At 48.1% G+C, this 21,402-nt stretch overlaps 1 protein-coding gene across 2 annotated transcripts in view; it reads right to left on the reverse strand.

The window, feature by feature from the left end:
- Positions 1 to 12,686: 12,686 nt before the first annotated feature.
- SEMA5B (semaphorin 5B) overlaps positions 12,687 to 21,402 on the reverse strand; it is a 124,010-nt gene continuing 115,294 nt past the window's right edge. For both annotated transcript variants that reach the window (XM_061407069.1, XM_061406987.1), the window contains 11 exons: positions 18,654 to 18,771; positions 18,332 to 18,513; positions 17,157 to 17,300; positions 16,809 to 16,956; positions 16,443 to 16,668; positions 15,888 to 16,106; positions 15,287 to 15,457; positions 15,035 to 15,184; positions 14,656 to 14,700; positions 14,016 to 14,221; positions 12,687 to 13,780 (listed from right to left, as the gene is read on the reverse strand). In XM_061407069.1, the coding sequence (XP_061263053.1) occupies positions 13,622 to 13,780; positions 14,016 to 14,221; positions 14,656 to 14,700; positions 15,035 to 15,184; positions 15,287 to 15,457; positions 15,888 to 16,106; positions 16,443 to 16,668; positions 16,809 to 16,956; positions 17,157 to 17,300; positions 18,332 to 18,513; positions 18,654 to 18,771 (1,768 nt within the window). In that variant the 3' untranslated portion in view covers positions 12,687 to 13,621. The remainder of the gene's footprint in view (positions 13,781 to 14,015; positions 14,222 to 14,655; positions 14,701 to 15,034; positions 15,185 to 15,286; positions 15,458 to 15,887; positions 16,107 to 16,442; positions 16,669 to 16,808; positions 16,957 to 17,156; positions 17,301 to 18,331; positions 18,514 to 18,653; positions 18,772 to 21,402) is intronic.

A 21,402-nucleotide genomic window follows, 5' to 3' on the forward strand; every position in this document is an offset into this window, starting at 1 on the left:
CCAGGCAAGAACTCTGGAGTGGGTTGCCATTTCCTTCTCTAATGCATGAAAGTGAAAAGTGAAAGTGAAGTCGCTCAGTCGTGTCCGACTTTTAGCGACCCCATGGACTGCACCCTACCAGGCTCCTCTGTCCATGGGATTTTCCAAGCAAGAGTACTGAGTGGGGTGCCAATGCCTTCTCCAATCAAAAAGTCTACAGATGATAAATGCTGGAAAGGATGTGTAGAATAGGGAATTCTCCTACACTGTTGGTGGAAATGTAAATCGATGCAGCCACTATAGAAAACAGTATGGAGATTCCTTAAAAAAAAAAAAAAACAAAAACTAAAAACAGAGTTACCATATGATTCAGCAGTCCTACTCCTAGGCATATCTGGAAAAGATTAAAATTTCTATTTGAAAAGATACATGCACCCCGCTGTTCGTAGCAGCACTGTTTGCAATAACCAAGACATGGAAGCATCCTAAATGTTCATCAGTAGATGATTTAAGATGTGGTGTGTGTGTATATATTCACATACACAATGGAATATTACTGAGCCATAAAAGAGAATGAAATATTGCCATTTGCAGCAGCATGGATGGACCTAGAGATTACCACCCTAAGTGAAGTCAGACAGAGGCAAGTGTTATGTGATATCACTTACATGTGAAATCTAAAAAACAACACGAATGAACTCATTTACAAAACAGAAGCAGATTCACAGCCATAGAAAACAAACTTCGGTTATCAAAGGGGAAAGGGGGGCAGGGATAAATTAGGAGTTTGGGATTAACAGATACATACCACTATCTCTAAAATAGCTAAACAATTAGGATTCCCTGTAGAGCACAAGGAACTATATTCAATATCTTGTAATAGCCTATAATGGAAAATAGTCTGAAAAAGGTTATGTGTATAAATATAAAAATGTTATATATATGTGTGTGTGTGTGTGTGTGTAATGGAATCACTTTGCTGTACACCTAAAACTAACACAGTATTGTAAATCAACTATAGTTCAATTAAAAAAGTAAATCAGAGATTTCCATAACCCCTCCTCAAGTTTGATAATTTGCTATAACAGCTCACAGAACTCAGGAAAACAGTTTCTGTACCAGATTACTACATTGTTATAAAAGAATGCAATTTAGGAACAGCCACTAGAAGAGATGAGTGGGCTAGGGCATGGGAGAAGGGGCACAGAGCTTCCGTGACCCCTCTAGGCATACTGTTCTCTCAGCACTTCTGAGTGTTCACCAGCTCAGAAGTGTGTTTTCTCTAAACCTTTTGGTTAGAGGTGTTTTTTTTTTTTTTTTTTTTAATGGAGGTTTCATTACAGGCACAATTGAGTACATCGTTAGCCCTTAGTGATTAGCTCAACCTTTCCAGGAGGTTGGGGCCGATGGCCCAGCCCTCTAATCAGCTGGTTGGTTCCCCTGGCAACCACCCACCCCCCCATTCAGAGGCTATCCAGGAGCCCCCAGCCCATAGCCATCCATACCATACAAAAGACATGTCCTTCAGAGATTCCAAGGGTTTTGGGGTGTGTGTATCAGGAAGCAGAGGCAGAGACGAAATTCTGTTTCTTCCTGTGTCATAAGCCCCATTAAGGTCCACCAGCAAATGAGTTAATGTCAGGGATTCTGCTCAGGTGGAAAAAATAACAAGGAGAGGCAACAGGAGGCCGCTCTTCCTTTCTGTTCTTTCTTCACTTCTCATAAACCACACACCTGGGCATGGGCCCTGATTCAACCCATTAGTTGTTTCTTCCATTAAAACACTGGACCTGATGATCTTTAAAGGCCTGATCAATTCTGAATTCCAGCAAGAGGCAGAAAGAAGGCAGTGATGCGGGAAGGTATTGGGCTGCACCCCGCAGGCCTGCAAACCCAGTGCTTGTCCAACTTCAAGACTGAAAAAAAGGCCCAGAGTCAGCAACAGAGACATCAGTGATTTAATGGATGGGGGAGCTTGCATGTATGAAGCAAGGTCCTGGAGCAACACCCCACCGTGTTTGTGGCAGACAGCAGACAGGACTTGGCGGTGGGCTTTGCTCCGGGGCAGGGGCAGATTACTAATTAAAGGGGAATTGAAGTCAAGTTGGCCCATTGGTTACCTGGGAAACCAGCCAGGGAGCACGCCCCATACCGCCCCTTTGATAAGCTGTCTGGTGGAGAGGTTCTGATCTAAAGATTAGAACAATCATTACCTGGGGCCAGGGGCAAGAATGTAGGAAGGTCAGTCATGTGAGTGGGGCGTGAGTGAAGCAGGCACTGGTTGAGCAGGGGATGTACAGAGAGCAAGGGAACAGCCATCTTGGGTGGCCTGATCATACAGAAGGGGTGGTGGGAAGGGTGGAAATTCTCAAGTTTAGATAAATGGAGATGGGAGGGCCCTATATGGGAGACTTTGGTTTTTTCCAGAAGTGGTGTCTTACAGAACTGTTTCATGCGTAATTTACTGGGCTGGTATCATTTGTTCCCCAAAGAAAGCTAGGGTACATTTTGAGAAGCTCAGAATCATATTTTCCATACTTTTATATTTGCTACCATATCAGTAAACTAATGATGTTGTGGCCATCAAGCCAGCAGCCACTGCAGCTGCCCCCAATTGTGTACTTTGAGGGGATTCAAGATGGAGAAAATTGAGATACTGGCCCTAGATAGTTAAGGTGCATACAAAGGAATGATTTCAATAAGCCTACTCTTGCATCTTCTCATACACAGAAAAACTCTAAATTCATTAACTTTAGATGTCTGATTTTCTTTAATTAACGGTAATCTTTTGACTAGGTCTTCCCCAATGACTCAGCAGTAAAGAATCCACCTGCAATGCTGGAGACACAGGTTCACTCCTTGGGTTGAGAAGATCCCCTGGAGGAGGAAATTGCAACCCACTCCAATGTTCTTGCCTGGGAAATCCCATGGACAGAGGAGCCTAGCAGGCTACACAGTCCATGGGGTTGCAAAAGAGTAGGAACCAACTTAGTGACTAAACAACAACAATCTTTTGACTATCTGGTTTTTGTTGCAAAACTCCTGTATATCCTGGCTCCTCCCTTATATCTTTGGAGCTGTCCGTTGGAGCTATCTGAGAAACTGTCTTCCAGGCTTAAGTCTCCAGAAGTTTCACCAAATAAAACATAATTCTCAAACTTTTATGTTGTGCATTTTTCAGTCAACACATATTTACTTTGACATCCCAGTGACTCAGATTGCAAAAACAACCTAACTCCCATGCTTAGCTCAGTAACAATGATAACAATTTTGGGTGCTTGCTAAGTGCCTGATCCTGCTGTAAGCACTTTCCAGGCTTCAGCCCTCATAGCAAACCCAGGGTAGGTTCTATTATTAGCTCCATTTTGCATAAGAACAAATTGCCCAAGGTCAAATAGGTGATGAGCCAGGGATGTATTTGAGTTCAGGTTGTGTCTACAGAGCTCTGGGCTCCAACCAGGAGGAAGTAGGTCCTGGGCAAGGCTGTGTGTGTCTCTCTCTCTCTCACACACACACACACACACACACACACACACACACACACACGAGTAAAGGAGCTTTCCCAAGAGCAGTGTATTTGCGTGGCCAGCCTTTGTACAAGGCCCTGTTCTAGAGTCAATTTACTCTTCACAACAGACCTGCAAGGTAAGTGTCACTGTTCCTGCCTCACTGCTGCTGCTGCTAAGTCACTTCAGTCGTGTCCAACTCTGTGCGACCCCATAGACGGCAGCCCACCAGGCTCCCCTGTCCCTGGGATTCTCCAGGCAAGAACACTGGAGTGGTTGCCATTTCCTTCTCCAATGCATGAAAGTGAAAAGTGAGAGTGAAGTCGCTCAGTCATGTCCGACTCCTAGTGACCCCATGGCCTGCAGCCTACCAGGCTCCTCCGTCCACGGGATTTTCCAAGCAAGAATACTGGAGTGGGTTGCCATTGCCTTCTCCTACCTCACATATCACAGTAAATGCTGGGTCTAGAATTCGAAAGTCCAGGGTCATCATGTTAGGCTGGAACCTGGGACCTACACTGGAGTGCTTGGCCCTGGACACACATCTCCTCAGGCAATGGAATACGAAGAAATTATAAGGGATTAAACATAACTGCACAGAGCGCAGGTGGGACAAATTATGGACAAGAAGATACAAAAAAGGCCACAAACCAACTGCCATTTCTGAGGTCCCAAGAGCAAAAGCAGGGTACGCTATCCATGATCCCCACTCATGACACCACCAAGAGGGTGGGCAGACCACCTAAGCTATGTCTCCTGCCCAGCCCATGGACCCACCTGTTGTTAACCCCTTTAAGGACCCAAGCTGCTCCTGTCCCAGAGTGCACAAGGGCAGCTGTTACTTGTTTTCACTGCCTAGTGCTGCAGCACAAACCCCAATAAAGGCTTGCATGGAATTCTCATCTGGCCTCAATTTCTAGTAACTAAAGAAAAAGTCCAGGGACCCATGTTAGTGACAATCCCTCTGTGTCAGGGGCCTTCAGACCAGGGCACATGAGCACAAGAGTTTCACAGAGTGACAGATTTAAGGAAACCAAGCACTCCCTTTCCTCAGACCATCAGAGAGTACCTGCCGACACAAGGTCAGGGCTGAGATCAGTAAGAGGCGGTCAAGGTGGCAGGACCTGACTTCTCCCGTGTGATGCATGCCTGTCAGGGCTGCAGCCTTACCTAACTGTATCTCAGAATGTTTGAGATTGCAGTGAAGCACGGGGCTTTGGAAGCTCCTCCTGTCTGTCTCTTCCCCACTCTCAGCTGGAGGAAGAGCTCTAAGAGAGTCCTTTGTCACCCAGCCCTCCCTGTAGGCAAAATCCAGAGCCTTTCAAGGAGGGGGAGGAAGGTGTTTCCCTGTGTACTTCAGATAGCTAAATAGTACACCTTCAAGTAAAGGAAACATTCTAAGAACTAAGTTAGTATTTTATATTTTCTTGGGCATGTATTCACGCTTTTTAACGGCTTTATGGAGATAGAACAGACATGCAGTTAGCCTCGGGTATTTAAAGTATATGACACAAGCTCTGTGCTACATGTGCATACCCATGAAACCACTGCCACCATCAAGATAAATGAACTTATCTGTTGCCTCTTTAACATCCTTCCCTCCACCTGCCCTATCAACCATATCCCATCCCTAGGCAGTCACTGATCTGCCTTCTGCCATTTCAGATGTTTCATTTTCTAGAATTGTATATACATGGAACAATACAGTAGATATTCTTTCTTTTTCTCTGGTTCCTTTCATTCATTCATTCATTTGCTCCATGCATCAATATTTTGCTCCTTCTTATTGCTGAATGTATCCATTGTATGAATGTACCACAATTTGTTTATCCCTTCACCCAGTAATGGATATTTAGACTGTATCTGGTTTTTGGCCCTTACAAATACAAGTGCTATGAACATTTGTGTCTTTGTATGGAAGTACACTTTCCTGTCTCCTCGGTCAATACTTAGGAGTGGAATGACTGGATTATACAATAAATATATGTTTATTTAAGAAGCTGCCAAACTATTTCTGAAGTGGTGGTCCCATTTTACATTCTGCCAGCGTGTAGGAGAGTTTCCCTTATTCCACATCTTCGTCACACTTGGTATGATCAGTCCTTTCAAATTTAGCCATTTTAATAGTTGTTATGGTACCTCACTGTGGTTTTAATTCACGTTTTTTTCTAATGGCAAATGGCATGTTTCCACATGTTTATTTGGCATTCATCATTTTTTTTCTGGTGAAAGGTCTTTCAAGACTTTTGCACATTTATTCTTGGGTTCTTTGTTTTCTTGTTACTGCACTTTGATAGTTCTTTATATATTCTGGATTTACCAGTGTTTTCTCCTCATCAGTGGATTATCTCTTTTTTTTTCCCTTTGGCCACACCACGTGGCTTGTGGGATCTTAGTTCCCTGGCCAGGGTTTGCACCCACGCTTTAGGCAGTGAAAGCATGCAGTGCTACACTAGATCACCAGAGAATTCCCAGCCCAGTGGATTATCTTTTAACTCTTTTAACAGGGTCTTTCAAAGAGAAGTTCTTTATTTTGATGAAGTATGATTTAGCAGTTTTCTTTTATGGACTGTGCTTTGAGTGTCATATAAAATCCTTGCCTACCCCAAGTTCATGAAGATTTTCTCCTATTCTTTCTTCGAAACACTTTATTGGTTTTTATTAAATTTTGTCAAAACATTACCAAATACCATAAATCCATATTCATCTTTTGCCAAGTCGCTTCAGTTGTGTCCAACTCTGTGCTACCCCATGGACTGCAGTCTACCAGGCTTCTCTGTCCATGGGATTCTCCAGGCAAGAACACTGGAGTGGGTTGCCATTTCCTTTTCCAATTCATCTTTTACATTGATGCATTACTTGATTATAAGCAAAAGATGAATATCATCGCTTCCTTGTTATCATTGCCACCTTCTCTATTGTTCTAAATTCCTACCATAGATTTCAGTGTCCACATTCTACCAATATTGTGGATTCTTCTGTAAATAACGCACTTGACAATAATTATTGATGCATGCTTTGTAAGCCCTAACACACTCACTTTCTCTCTCTGCTATTAATCTTTCTCATTCTAGTGATAAATTCTAAACTGCTGCCCTCTAAAATTTAACTTTACATTTAATAATTGTCAAAATTCAAGTATCTCTATGTTTGATGTTAGTAATAATCATGGTATCTTGATCCCAAATAATTTTTAACTTATTTTTTTAAAATTAGCTTTTCTTTTCACAGATATGTTTTAGTTGCAAAGAAGTATGATAGTGTGAACAATAAAAGACTTTCAAGCTTAAAAATATAGTTTTTCCTGTATTTCTTTTTAATGCTTTGTTTTTTAGATGCTATTGTTAAGTCACTTTAGTCATGTCTGACTTTCTGTGACCCCATGGACTGTAGACCGCCAGGCTCCTCTGTCCATGGGATCTGTAGGCAAGAATACTGGAGTGGGTTGCAATGCCCTCCTCCAGGGGATCTTCCCCACCCAGGGATCAAACACACGTCTCTTATGTCTCAGACATAAAGACATTCAGAGAATGGTTCCTGTGTTGGCAGGAGGGTTCTTTACCACAAGCACCACCTGGGAAGCCCTTCCTTAGATGCTATTAGTTACATTTAAAAGAATGGTTTTATTTTTAAATGGCAGTATTTGCAATATGCCAGAAATTACATCCTTTGTAGCACTTTAAGCTGTGATGAAAACTTTTAGATGTCAATGTAAAAATTATAAGGGTGTAACTAAAGTTTTCAAAATTCTTTCAGGAAGTATGTGTTGTTTTTTTTTAAAGGCAATGCTACCACTCACTACTACTTACAGCCACCGCGCCACCTCTCACAAAAGAACTAGCAGTGGAGGCCAGTGCTGGCTGAGTTCTGGGCGTGCTCCTGGGAGACGGAGACACCGTGCTCAGAAAGTGGATTTACCTTGCCACATTGACTGTTCCTGGAGGGGCCCAGGCAGCAAACCAAACATCTCAAACTCCTCTTTTCTCTGAAAGGAAATTTAAAGGTGAAGGTCACAGGCCAAGTCAGTCTTACACCCTGTGGGTGGAGAATCTCCTCAGCACGGTAGTTGGGAGGAGGCAGGAGGCAGAAGAGAACAACAGCTGGAGAGTGGAGTGTGCCTCTCCAGTTACAGAATCCCACCCTCCCAGCCAGCTCAGCCACTTTCTCTGGCATTGAGGTCTGCTCCTTTCTTCTATTGAGGTTAGCCTTAATTATAAGGCAGTGTCAACCAGTCACACTGAAGCTGGATTCTGCTCATCCAGTTAAGAGAATGGAGACCCAGGAAACCTTGGATATTGAGCAGACATGGTTTGATGACAAAAAAGGAACAGGAGTGGTGGGGGCCCTCAGCGGGGTCTGACCAGGTACCTGGGGGACAGGGCCACAATGAGGGGCAGAGAGAAGGGAGCACCTTGGAGATGTGTGCCTCTCTGAGATGTGTGTGATCACATCTGGGATTTTAGGAATTAATCTAAAATCTCATCACAAAGAATGCAATTATTCTTATAATTTTGCTATTAAAATTGTATTAATTAAATTAAATGATTAATATTACATATTTAAATTTTAAACTTGACATCACAGTGCAGGAAGAATATTAATAATTGCTCGGTGTGGTCAGCTGCAGTTTTGTGGTGCTAAATAGATGCTCACTTCACTAAGAACAGTAGAGAAACCAGGGATGTTTTTGGATATTATATTTTCCTGGACTTTTTTTTCGCCACTCCTTTTATGTTCTGTATTATGTCTAGATTAAAGGTGATGTGCCATGGATATTATAAACACTTAAGTAATATTTTCTGCCTACAAAATGTTGAAGTCGAAAAACTGACATTCTTTTCTAAAAATCCATTTTGATAAGATGTGAATTCCCAAATAGACTTTATTCTTGAAAGGCTCATAACCAAAATGGAATTAAATACCAACATTTAAACATAATGGTTAAAGATTATTTTGTTTAACATAATGAATGATAGACACCAAGCCAGTTGGCAAATATTCGAATTATGATTTAATCAAATCTCTATTATTCTGCCTTGTATTATTTTTAATTAATGGGCTTCCCAGGTGGTACAGTGGTAAAGAATTCGCCTGCCAATGCAGGAGATGCAAGAGACACAAGTTTCGATCCCTGGTTTGGGAAGATCCCCTGGAGGAGGAAATTGTAACCCAGTCCAGCGTTCTTGCCTGGAAAATTCCACGGACAGAGGAGACTGGTGGGCTACAGTCCAGGGGGTCGCAAAGAGTTGGACATGACTTAGTGACTGAGAACACAGCTCACAAAGACTATAATGTTCTTCCTAAAGTTATCTAGCTACCATTGTCTCTCAATATTCTTTTAAACTCTCATTCTTGTTCCCTATTCATTTGCTAATTTTAAAGGGCTTAATTGTGTTTGAACATAAAATTAGCAGCTTTCACAATCATTATAATTGGAGCATTTTACTCTTACAGTAATAAATATGCATATATAGTTCTACCGACTAATTGAATTTCAACATATGAAGTATAGAGATTTCACTTCAAGATTCAGCTAGACATTTATAGTGAGTGTGATCTATTAACAATAAATCTAAATGGTGTGCCCTGTGCATGTCACCAGAGTTGACAAGCTGAATTGATATAATGGTAACCTATTAACCACAGCTGTAGCTCAGGCACAAGCTCGGGGTGCTTTAAATGATGAAAAAGTACACATTTATGTTATTGAATGCAAGTCCGCGTGCCTGCTGCACAGCGAGGCCAAACAATATCAAAGCATTGGAATTTGGAGCAGAGAAAGGTTTACTGCAGGGCTCCAGAAGGAGCTGGGTGGCTCATGCCTTAAAATCCCCAAACTCCCTCAAAGCTTTCAGCAAAGCCCTTTTCTAGGAAAGGTGAGGGAGGCGTGGTTAGTTGTAGCAAACATCTTGGTGTCAGATCCTTTGTTCTGCAAGTCAGTCACGGTCAGGTAATGATGTTCTTATAAATCTCCACCAAGCAAATGTTACTCTCTGTTCTGACAGGAAAGGACAAGGCCCCAAGACTCAACTTTCACCCTCCAAGGTCCAGTTCTGGTTAAGAGGAGGGGGTCCTTGTGCCTGCCGGTTACCCTACCGGGGAGCACTAGTCCAGCACCCAGTCTGGGTCCTCCCACCAGTGCGCAGGCCCTGGTGAAGAGGCAAATCTCAGCTGGCTGATAATGGCCATGTGCTCCGCCCATGTTACAGTTAAACTTCCAAAAGCTGGGGCTGAAGGTCAATTCACAGATTTTTGGCTGAATATCAAGTCCCTTGGACAGCAAGGAGATCAAACCAGCCAATCCTAAAGGAAATCAACACTGAATATTCATTGGAAGGACTGATGCTGAAGCTGAAGCTCCAACACTTTGGCTACCTGATGTGAAAAGCAGACTCATTGGAAAAGACCCTGATGCCAGGAAAGACTAAGGGCAGGAGGAGAAGGGGTTGACAGAAGATGAGATGGTTTAAATAGCATTGCTGACTCAGTAGACATGAGTTTGAGCAAACTCCAGGAGATAGTGAAGGACAGGGAAGCCTGGTGTTCTGCAGTTCATGGGGTCACAAAGAGTCTGACATGACTCAGTGATTAAACAACAAAAAACAAGGTCAAAGGCAAGCTTTCAGTTCAGTTCAGTCGCTCAGTTGTGTCGGACTCTTTGTTACCCCATGAATTGCAGCATGCCAGGCCTCCCTGTCCATCACCAACTCCCAGAGTTCACTCAAACTCACGTCCATCGAGTCGGTGATGCTATCCAGCCATCTCATCCTCTGTTGTCCCCTTCTCCTCCTGCCCCCAATCCCTCCCAGCATCAGAGTCTTTTCCAATGAGTCACCTCTTCGCATGAGGTGGCCAAAGTACTGGAGTTTCAGCTTCAGTATCATTCCTGTCCATTACCAGATGTCAAAGCAAGTTTGGTCTGTAGCCTCTCTCTCCAGGTGACATGTGCTAAATCAAGCTAAAATTTAACTTGAATATAGAGGCTTAAATTGTGCTGTCTAACTTTGGAACCAGGCCTTGGAATCCAACCTCTAGTGCGGGAAGCCCAGGTACTTGCCCAGGTGTACCGCCTCACCTGCCTGACCATGTGGGAAGATGATCTCTTTGCATTGTTAATGGGCTCCTAACCGTGGCTGCTTAAGGGTTACAGTTGAGCTGCTCAAGGACTGGGCTATGAGACAAGAACTCTGTACTCTGGGTCCCAATAACTGTCCACCACACGGCCAGTGTCTGCCACCAGAGAGAGAAGCCTGGTTTTTGTTCTAAATCTCATCTGTCCTAAAAGGAAAAAGGTGCCCAGCTCTATTTCTTCCTCCTGGAGAAATGAACCAACCCCTCTCTTTTTAGGCCCCTACCTTAACCCCACCTTCCCTGATACTTTATTCTTCCAACTTCTGATTCCTTCTGAAATTGAGTGCTCAGGTTTGACCCACATCCACTCTACTAGATGACTGCTATTCCTTCATCTGCTTTCTGTCTTCATGTATTATGATTTGGGATTACAGATACACCCTAGTTTTATTGAAAATAGTGACAGAGCTTTTGTTTTTTGTTCTCTATGTTTTTGGAGTGATGTTGAGATACCACCATTTATTTACATTCCCCAAGTCTCTGCTTTGTTTTTCAACATAACTGTTAATTGTACTTTTTGGTTTCCTGAATTCTTTAAATTTTCCACAGTGAAAGTATATTACTTTAATAAGAAGAAAATGCACACACACACACACAGAGTTATTTTGAGACAAGAGGCCCAAGAAGGCTTGGAGCACCCAACCTGGCATCTTCCTCCCTCTTGCTGGAGGTTCTTGCTGGGCCAGCTGAGCCAGTGAAGCCCCTTTTTCTTTCACACTTTAGCTCCCTGACACCATGCAGCCATCCATGTGGCCTCAAGCACCTGCCAGAGAGCATCACACCCTCCTTATCAGGGAGCACATTTCTGGTTTCCTCAGTTCTGGGCCAGGCTATGAAGTAGCCTGTGCCATCCTTGCAAGCTAATTGCATGCAGTGTGGATCCTTTCCAGAGTTATGAATGGTCATGCCTCCAAAAACACAACAGGTTTTACGAACAAAGAATTCACAATGTGTGCATGTGTGTGTGTGCATGCGTGTGTGGCGTGTATTTGCCATGACACACATGGGTTTACCTCCCACTGTTGCCATTCCAGTCACAGTGGCTGGGCATGCCACAGGAATTCTCCATGACTACTTCCTCCAGACTTGAACAGTACCAGGCACATGTGAGTGACCCCTGTGAAGCAGGCACCCTGGGCCCTGGAACACTCTTGAACTTCCCTGTCCCTATGAGGTCCAAGGGAACCCAAAACCCCAAGATCTAGCACAGACCCCTACAAGCTCTGCATTCACAGGGTGAGCAGGAACCCAGTGAGGAATCCCCAATTCAAGGGATTTGGGGATCCCCAGAAATCCTCGTATGTCCCCTGAGCTCTGACTGGGCTCCACCTCAGCCTGAAGCCACTGCTGTTGCCCTTGTCCCGGTGAGCACAAAGGTCTCCAAGACACACGGGCCCGGAATGCTCTTTCCTTCCTCCTCCTCTCCTCCCCAAGATTCTCTGCCTCATCTATCCCCAGGATCTCACACTTTACAGCCTAACCTACAAGTAGACTTTGCTGAGAATCCTGTAAGAATTGATCCAGCCAATTAAGTCAGGAAATTGCTCTCTAAATTTAACATGTCCATCAGTCTCATCCAAAATGGAAGCACTGATTTCCTGGGCTGAGACTTTGAGGCTATTTTGATTTAATCCAGCAAAAACTACAGCAAGCTTCCCCCACCTCACAGGCTTACTCATGTCTCAGTCAATTTTGATTTATTAAACTCAGCAGTGTAAATACCTCATAAAATACCCCTCATTAATACTCCCCTGCTGGACTCAGATATTTCCACTGCAGAGCCTGATAGCGCTGCTAAGGGAACAGGCAGAAATTTCCTGTTGTACTGCCTTGATTTTCTTTGTGTCCCTACTTGTGAATTTGTTTATCTGTAACCTCTTTTCCAACAAGGGTTTAGGGCAACATGTGTGTGGAGATTTATTCACAAATGGCAAGTTATCCTCTATTAAAGTCAAACTCTACCTGGGTCATCTGCCCCACCGTGAGAAGACCATCTGTCACCCCAGTGCATTGCCCTAATTGATCAGACCATGCCAAGAAGAGCCCACAAACATATGCACGAAGACAACGTTACATTTGGAGACTGGGTATCATCTTTAATTAATCATGCCACAGCCTAACATCCTTTTTGTTGCCGTAGCAGATTGTGATTGTGTGTGTACGTGTGTGTGTGTTCCTGAACAGATGAGGGGCCAGCACAGACTCCCAAGCAGGTCTCAGCCAACAGCTACATCGAGCAGCAACTGGAAGGCAGTCTCCAGAGCAGCACCAGGGCTGGACTCGTGCCTCCCTTGCCCCTGGGCTACCATTCGTGCACTCTGAAGGAAAGGCTGAGGGATGTGCCAGCCCAGATTAAAGGACTTCTCAGCAAAGATCAGCCTCCAGCCCCCAGTCCCCACTGCCTCTGACCGGAGGGACGTCCCTGGGCCATGTTCAGACTGCTAGGAGAAGGTGGACAACCTGGGCCAGCCTTGGTCCCCATGTCACACTGGGGCAGCACCACAATGGCCCAGCCCTGGGCAGAGAATCCAGAACTATTAGGGCCATTAGATTAGTTTCTTTCCAAGATAATCGGGATGTGGCCCAGGCCCTTCCTGGGGCCAGCCAGAGAGGGGCAGACTCAGCCCATGAGAGCCACACAGGCCATCATTTCCAACCCAAACCTAAGAGCCTTCTTGATGTCTCACTCTCCAATTCCCTCACATGCCTAGCAGGTCCACAGCCCAGACATGGCAGAGGAGATCAGCATGATGGTGGGTTGCAAGCAGGCCATGAGAGACCTGGGCTGAGCCAGAACCGCAGCCACATGCCAGCCTGAAGCCAGCCCTCTCCCCCATGGTCACTGCCAGCCAGAGCTCTCTGAAGCCGGATGGGACCCTCGCAAGGCAAGGCAGCAAGTTCCTGGCCTACTGCAGAGGGAGAACACCAAACTGGCTCCACCGTCCCATCTCCACCTGCTCTGTGCCTTTGGAAGGCAAGGAGCCCAAGTCCCCAGGACAGTGATATCAGCTGTTGGGGAAGCACCGTTGTCCAGGTGAGGCCTCAGGCCGGAAGCTGTGTTTGTTCAGTGGGCTTGGGTAGTAGGTGGTCGTGTACACGTTGGTCTGCTGCAACGGGTAGAAGTTGGCTCTGTCATCAGGGATCAGGTTATTCTTGTTCAGGGTCTGTGGGAGAAGGAAGGAACCAGAGAGAAAGGGTGAAAAGGAGAGATGGGGCAAGGGAATAGGCCAGGGCAAGGAAGTCAGGAGCCCATCGATGAGAGAACATTCTGGCTATTGACACAGTGTTCTGTTCACAATACCACTGCCCCCTCTGAGAGCTCATCCCAGTGATGCCCAGCTTAGGGCCAGGACCCCTGCACCCTTCACCCAGCCCCTGCTTCTACAGGAGGGCTCCCACCTTGAATTCCATGGGCGTGTACTTCTCATTCTTGGGGGTGCCCCCACCCTTGTAGTGCAGGTGGTTGGGGGTGGCGGGATGGACGAGCGTGGACTCCTGGGACTGGTGCTGGCAATGCTGGCAGGACAGGTACACCGCCAAGGTCAGCAGCCCAGAGCCCAGGAAGCAGGAGATACCCGTGGCCACCAGGTGGATGAGACTGAACCCTGGGAGAGCAAGAGGCCAGAAGTAAGGGAAGGGCCACTGTGAAGACCCCCCATCAACTGCCTCCTGAGAGGAGGCTCTGAGACATAAAGGGCTTTGAGGCCAGATCTATCAGAAACAAGGAAGCTGAGTGGCCTGTCACCAGGGACCTGTCTCACAGGACCACCTGTGGCTTGGGTTAGAGGAGGCAGCCAGTGGTGTGGAGTTTCATGACTCCTCTTGAACACCGACTAGACAACCACTTCTTAGTTGGGGGACAAGGGCGGAACTGCCTGGACTCCCCTACATATGGTCTAAAGCAGTGCAGGACCTCAACAAGGTCTGCGTGTCCAAAGCGAGAAGTAGACTCCAGATTTTGGAGTAGGTGGGCCTCCTCCTTGTAGGGGTGGTGGTGGGTAGAAATGCCGCATTGTGAGCTGGGGCAGGTTCCTTTTACCTCCACAGCTGGTGGCCTCATCCACACTGGAGGCAGGCAGGATCACTGCACGAAGACAAGCGGAGTGGGTGTCAGAGGCAGGGAGGTGAGGGGATGGGTCCCTCTTAGGGCTCGGTATGTCTCTCTCGCAGGACCCCCGGGTCAGCAGTAACCTGTGGGACTGGGACTGGCGACTTTCACTCCCCTTTGTCTCCCCCCGAACCTCACCTCTAAGAAGGGTTGGCCCATCCACTAGATGAGAAGGGACAAAGGCCCGAAGTGTGTGAACGTCCCACTCTGGCGTTTCATCCTGCACCCCCCAGAATAGTTCAGAAGGGGAAGGAAGTTGGGGACTCAGAGCAGAGAGGGTGGGTGTGAAGGTGCTGGCTAGAAGACCCACCGGGAATCTCGCTGTAAGGGCAGGGCCGGCTCTGGCTGCTGTTTCCAGCACAAGCGCTGGGCCCAGGGACCAGCTCCTCACAGTGCCTGTCGCGGCTTTGCACTCCATCCTCAGTGCATGCACTCCACTCAGACCACGGCGACCAGCCTTCTGTGGGTTGTGGGTTGGGATGAAGTTAACTCCTCAGATATCATAGTGGGGATGGGCAGGCTCCACAGTTGCTCCCCAGATCCTGCCAGACGTACTCAGTACCTGGGCAGGCCTGTGTGGCACACAGCGCCTCCTCCGTGTGCAGCCCGAGACAAATGTCCTCGCCGGGGGAAGGCGCGGGGCTGGTACAGGAACGGGTGCGTTGGTAGTGGCCGCCACCGCAGGAGGCAGAGCACGGGGACCAAGCGGTCCAGCAAGACCAGGCACCCCGCACTGCAAGGCATGGGGTGTGTGAAGAGGGGCCGCGGGTGCAGGCAGGGCCCAAGACGGTCTTTTCCCCATCCCAGGTCACTCTGCCCGGGCTACCTACAGCCCACTGTGAGGGAGTGCCCCCTTCCCTCAGAGGAGGCAGGGCAAATGCAGGCTGCAGAGAAGACCCCCAAAACCAACTCCATGTCAAATTAAGCACCTTCTCTGGCTAACCCATTAGGAAAGAGAAAACAGCAGCACAGCGGGTGAGGAAATGTCTGGTCCCTGGAAGTCGCTGCTCTGTCCATTTTCAGGGCCAAAGAAATTGCTCTGGGGCCCCGTGTGCAGAGTGGGCGGGGAGGAGTGGTCTCCACGCTTGAGCTGAGGCCCGGGTAGGCCTGGGAGTTCCCTGGGCGAGGGGTTCCCTGGGCAAGATTCCTTGGTGGAGGGTTACCTGGACAAGCGTGCGGGTTGCAGTCCTGATACTCGGCGGCATCACCCACGCAGGGCAGGCCCCCGTTGCGGGGCTCGGGGTTCGTGCATGTTCTCTTCCGGAAGCGGAAACCCAGCTCACAGTCCCGGGAGCAGGAGGACCATGGGCCCCAGGCGGCCCAGCCCCCGCTCACCATGAGCGGGGAGGCGCCCCCGCTGCGCAGGAGATCCTCCACCAGGGCTGGAGGAATAGAGGGGGCTGAGCTTTAGCCAAAATGTTAAGTCGCTTCAGTCGTGTCCGACTCTTTTTCGACCTCATGGACTGTAGCCCATCAAGCTGTCCATGGGACTCTCCAGGCAAGAATACTGGAGTAGGCTGCCATGCCCTCCTCCAGGGAATCTTCCCAATCCAGGGATCGAACCAGCATCTCTTACGTCTCCTGCATTTGGCAGGCAGGTGCTTTACCACTAGTGCCACCTAAGCCTTCTCCCAAACCGCAACCCTTCCCCGCCCACGTGTCCCCCAGCTCTCACGCCACCCCGCCCCTTCCCCGCCCCCATCGCCCTGGGGCTGTACCGTCAGTGTCGCAGGCTCCTGAGCCGTCCGTCGGGCAGGTTCGGGTTTCCATCCTCCTTCGGCCAAACTGCAGCCCGTGGGGGTCGGGCAGCGGCGCGCGGCAAGTGAAGCGGAAGCGCTGCTCCTGCCGCGCCCCGCCCTGGGTCACGTTCACCGGCAGCCACGGCGTCCACGGCGTGTTGCGCCGCACTTCGGGGCAGGCCTCGGGATTGCATGTCTTGAACTCCTTCGGGGTGAGATCCAGTGCTGTTTCACAGCCATGCAGACCCTGGCCTGCCCTTGCACTCCGACCCCGCCCCGTCTGCCCTACCCTGGGCTGCGAGTCCAAGCATCCCGCGCCCGCCCCCGCCTCGGCCGGACCCTCACCACGCCGCAGCCCGGGCAGGAGTTGCCGTTCTCACAGGTCCGGCGGCGCGACTGCACGCCGCCCCCACAGTTGCTGCTGCACTTGCTCCAGGAGCCCCAGGATGCCCAGAAGATGGGCACCGGGCAAGGTGTGTTTTCGTTACAGAACCTGAGGAGCAGAACGGGAGGAGTCATTACTCCACCATTTCGTATGAGAGGTCACTGGGATTGTGAGACTTGGGGAAAATTGGGAAAACGAGGGTCCATTGGATCACCCAGAGAATCCAGACCACCTTCTGGGGGGCCCCGGGAAGTCGGGGACCTCGGGCTTGGCTTGTCGCGGAAACCTCCAGCCACACCCTAACTCACCGCTCCTCCCGGCTCTTGCCCACGCAGATGCGGCCCCCGTGGCGTGGCGCGGGGTTGCTGCAGCTTCGCTGGCGGACCTGGAATCCGATCCCACAGGAGGTGCTGCACAGGGCCCAAGACGACCACGGTGTCCATGCCCCGTTCCTGGTGGGGCCAGAGGGGACAGAGACAATGACCCTCTGAGTCCTAGCCTCTCCGATCTAATAACATCTGCATAGATGGGTTTTGTATTGTTGTCAGGAAATGCCATTCACGGGAAATACAATAGCTCCTAGCCAAACCATCTCAGGAATGACGTACTCCTGCATTCATTTGTTCACTCGAACATAGATTGAAAGCCTTCTGCTATACACCAGGCTGTACTCGTGCTTAGAGCACAGCGATAGGACATGGCCTCTACTTGCCAGGGACAAAGGACATCTTCCCTAGAGAAGATGTCCCTTCCCATCTGTACCCTTTGTTTCAGCCTTGTTGGCTGGCAGACCTTACACATTTTGGTTCTACAACTAACTGGCTTTTTAAGGCTGGGCGATTTATCGAAATCTTCTGTGTTTCATCATACTCTTACCTTTAAAGTAAGGATACTGATTGTATCCTACTCCGTGAGGGTGTTGTGATGGTTAAGTTAATAAATGGATATAAAATTATTTTAAGAGTGTCTGGAATTTTGGATTATTTATTTTAACCACTTTAGGGAGTCCCCAGGTAGTAGGCAGGGTAGTAGGTAGTAGGCAGCTCTCTCTCTCTCTCTCTCTCTACATAGGGAGAGAGTCTCATTTAACCCGCCCAACAACCTTCAAGGAGGGCACCGTAACCCCCATTTAGAGAATCTCAGAGTGATTAGGTGGCTACTGCCATCCCATGCTGTCCTTCCAGTTGGGGACTGCAAGGCTTATTGAGGCTATAGATCATCTGGGAGTGACTCCCATGCCTATCCAGACTTCCTCTTTGTCTGCAAAGCACCACCAGGCAGACACTTCTCTCCCACTGGCCTGGAAACTCTCCCAGTGCTCGTTTCCTGCCTCAGACCTCAGCCACCTGTCCAGTCTCCTACACAGCCCTGAAGTATTTTCTGTCCCTTAGTCCAAACACCTGGCTGGGATGATGCCCCATTTGCTCTATTCCCCTTACTCCATTCCAAGGCCACCGAGGGCATGCCCTGTATCCTCACATACCTGGAGCAGTTGGCAATGTGAACGGCTGGCCCCAGGCAGTCGAGGCCCCCACAGCGGGGTCGAGGGGAGTCACAGGCTCGGGACCGACACAAGCAAGAGCCTGAGTTGTCCCCATCCAAGTGCTCACATGGTTGCCATGGTGACCATGGGCCGAAGCCCCCATCCCGAGTCACATTTCGCACCTGTGGACACACATCGAGAGCAGGACCCTGTCACCCAAGGCAGGGGCAGAGAAGACACAAGGCCTGTGGGGACACTGGTGGACAGTTAGCCTGAATTCGGGGGAAGAGGTCCCTGGTAGGGGCTACAAAAGGGTGCTCACAGGACATGCTGTGATGTTCTGGGTCCAGAGGCTCATGTTGGAGCTGTCCTCGAGAGTGCTGCAACGTTGCTGCTTTCCATCCCAGCCGCAGTACGGGTCCCGTGCCCCCAGGCAGGCCCTGCCAGACAGAGGTCAGGAGCCTCAAGCCCACTGGACTCCCACCCTCATCTGCATCCCAAGAATATGCCTGGACACTCCTCTCTGGACACCCCTCTCATCCAGATGTCTTCCACAATAGTAACTAAGTTCCTTGACTACTTACTGTGTGCCAGGCATCATTTTAAGCACTTTACAAGTGTGAATTAACTCAATGCAACAACTCAGTGAGGAAGGTACTGTTATTATTCCCATGTTATATGGAGGAAAACCAGAGCTAACCCTGGACTCACACCTTACCCTCCAGAGCCCGCACACTTAACCAAGAAACTACCGAGTCTGAGTACTTGCCTGAGTCAGGGGTTCCACACTGCACATCTAGGGCCACAGGTGAAGATGTGGTGAGCAGAAACCCAAAGAGGCAGTACCTCCCTGCCAGACGCTATGATTATAGTGATGGAAAGGACCTTACAGATGATCTGAATCAGTGGTTCTCAACCCTGGCTGCACATCAGAATCACTAAAGGAGCTTTTTGAAAAGTACTGATACCTGGGCCCATCCCAGACAAAAAATCTCTGGGTGGGTGCTAGGGGGTTTAAAAGCTTGTGGATGATTCTAGTGGGAGCCAGGTTGGGAATCGTGGGCATCCATAATACAACCTTTCTGTTAAACAAAGGAAGAAACAATCACAGAGAAGGGAAGAGGTATTTCCCGAAGATCACACAAATTTTACATGACCGAGCTGGGGTTAGAATCTAGGCACCCCCTACCACCACTACCACCACACTCTTCCCCTTACGCTTCTGTGTCCCAGCTGGAGGCTGTATCTGACTGTAAACATGGGCGCATGCCTTAAAGCATAGAAGCAGGGGACACAATCCAGGGTCACCTGGACATCCACATGCTTGTGCTGCTCAGTGGCAGGGCCCAGTGTCCAGTGCATTAACATCATAAGAATAAGCTCAAACTGGGATGGGGCAGGGGTCACATCCCAGGTTCCTCTTCCCAGGCAGGCCAATCTGGTCGATCTGCGGTAAGCCAGGAGAGGAACGGTTCACACACCGATGAACGCCTCAAAGCCCCCACTTCTCATATCCTAGGCTCCTCTCTTTCCTTTCTCCTTCTGACTTAGTCATTGTATCCTCTATAGTTTTTTTTTTTTTCCTCTATAGTTTTTAACAACAACAAAAAAATGTATCTCTACCAATAAGACTTCAAGGAGGCGGGGAAAGAGTATGGGAATTAGGGAATCAGGATGTGCTATCCATTGTTAAGTCAACACAATCTCACCTTCTGAACCCTGAAGGAAGTTCCCTCCAACACCCAGAGAGCCCACCGCCAATCTCAGGGGATACCCTGGGTCCCTTCTGCCTTTCATTCCCCAACTTCCACTCCCTCTGACAAGGCCTGGCTGCTCCACAGCAGTGGGCCTGCTGCGGACAATCTAGGAGCGCACTGCGAGTGGAGCAGAAATTGGAGGTTAGAAAGCAGAAGAGGCTTGGGGTGAAGGAGGTGCTGCATGACAAAGAGGGTAGGGGAGCCCACGCCATGAGTTGAGTCTGCAGAGGGATTTTCCATTGGCCAAAGGGGCCAAGGCTGCCTAGCACTGAAGGGATACACAAAGGAGTCAAGGGGCTGCCCCTTTTCGTGAGTCTAGGATAGAATCTTCCTTTTCTCTTGAAGCTTCAGGGAACATCACCTGTCAGGGGAGTTCTTTATTTTCGGTGAGTTCAGTAAGCCATATCAGGCTCCAGAGAGAAAAGAAGTTATATGAAGACCTTATAAAGAAGAGGGTGGGGCTCCCCTCCTTGCCAGAGGAGATCAAAGACAGTGCTGTCTCTTGCTCCAGCAACTTATGACCTCATATAAGTGAGACAATGCCTGGGGTTTCAGTGAGTGACAGCCTCGCTGATTGCCAGTAAGCACACCATGGCCCACCTGGAAATCCAGAATGCTCATCTGTTGCTGTGTTTCCACTTTGTTCTCTCAAGGACAATTTGTGTGAATTATACAATGTACAGGTGCTCATGTTTTCATTCAGGATCAGTGGTTTGGCCTGGGGGTGTTTCACCAGCAAATGAGTCAAACTAGATGTCATGGGACTAAATACAATACATGTGCAAAAGTAGTCCCAGCAACCGGTGCTTTTGAGGTTCTGCTTACCTGCTGACATTTGGGCCAAATTTTCTGTGAGCAGACTCAATCAGAACTCAGTAAAGCCCATTCCTGAGTGTATTTGCCTTAGCTCTCAGAAATGGGTATCAAACTCAAGAAGCACTGACATGGTACTCCACAAGCAGTACAGATTAAATAATAAAAAGAGAACTAGCCATGACTAGTGATTAATAATAATACATATGATTCTATCCATCAAAAACAACCGTATGCTAGAAGAGAGAATGGATAAGAGTAGAAAATTTGAATTGATTTATACAAGGTAAAAACAGAAGATTCTGGAGGAATGCAGTTTGCCTCATGCTACTTCTCTCATCTAGGGCCTAACCAGTTCTAGAACAGTAGTTCCCAGTCTTGAGTACAAATTAGAATCTCCTGGGGATTTTTAAAAACAGCTTAGGCAAACAAAACAAAACCCCTCCTATTTCTGGGTCTTCAGGACTGGAGTAAGCCCAGGCACTGCGTCTTTGAAATACT

The sequence above is a fragment of the Bos javanicus genome, chromosome 1 (assembly GCF_032452875.1).
Source record: "Bos javanicus breed banteng chromosome 1, ARS-OSU_banteng_1.0, whole genome shotgun sequence".
NCBI lineage: Eukaryota > Metazoa > Chordata > Mammalia > Artiodactyla > Bovidae > Bos > Bos javanicus.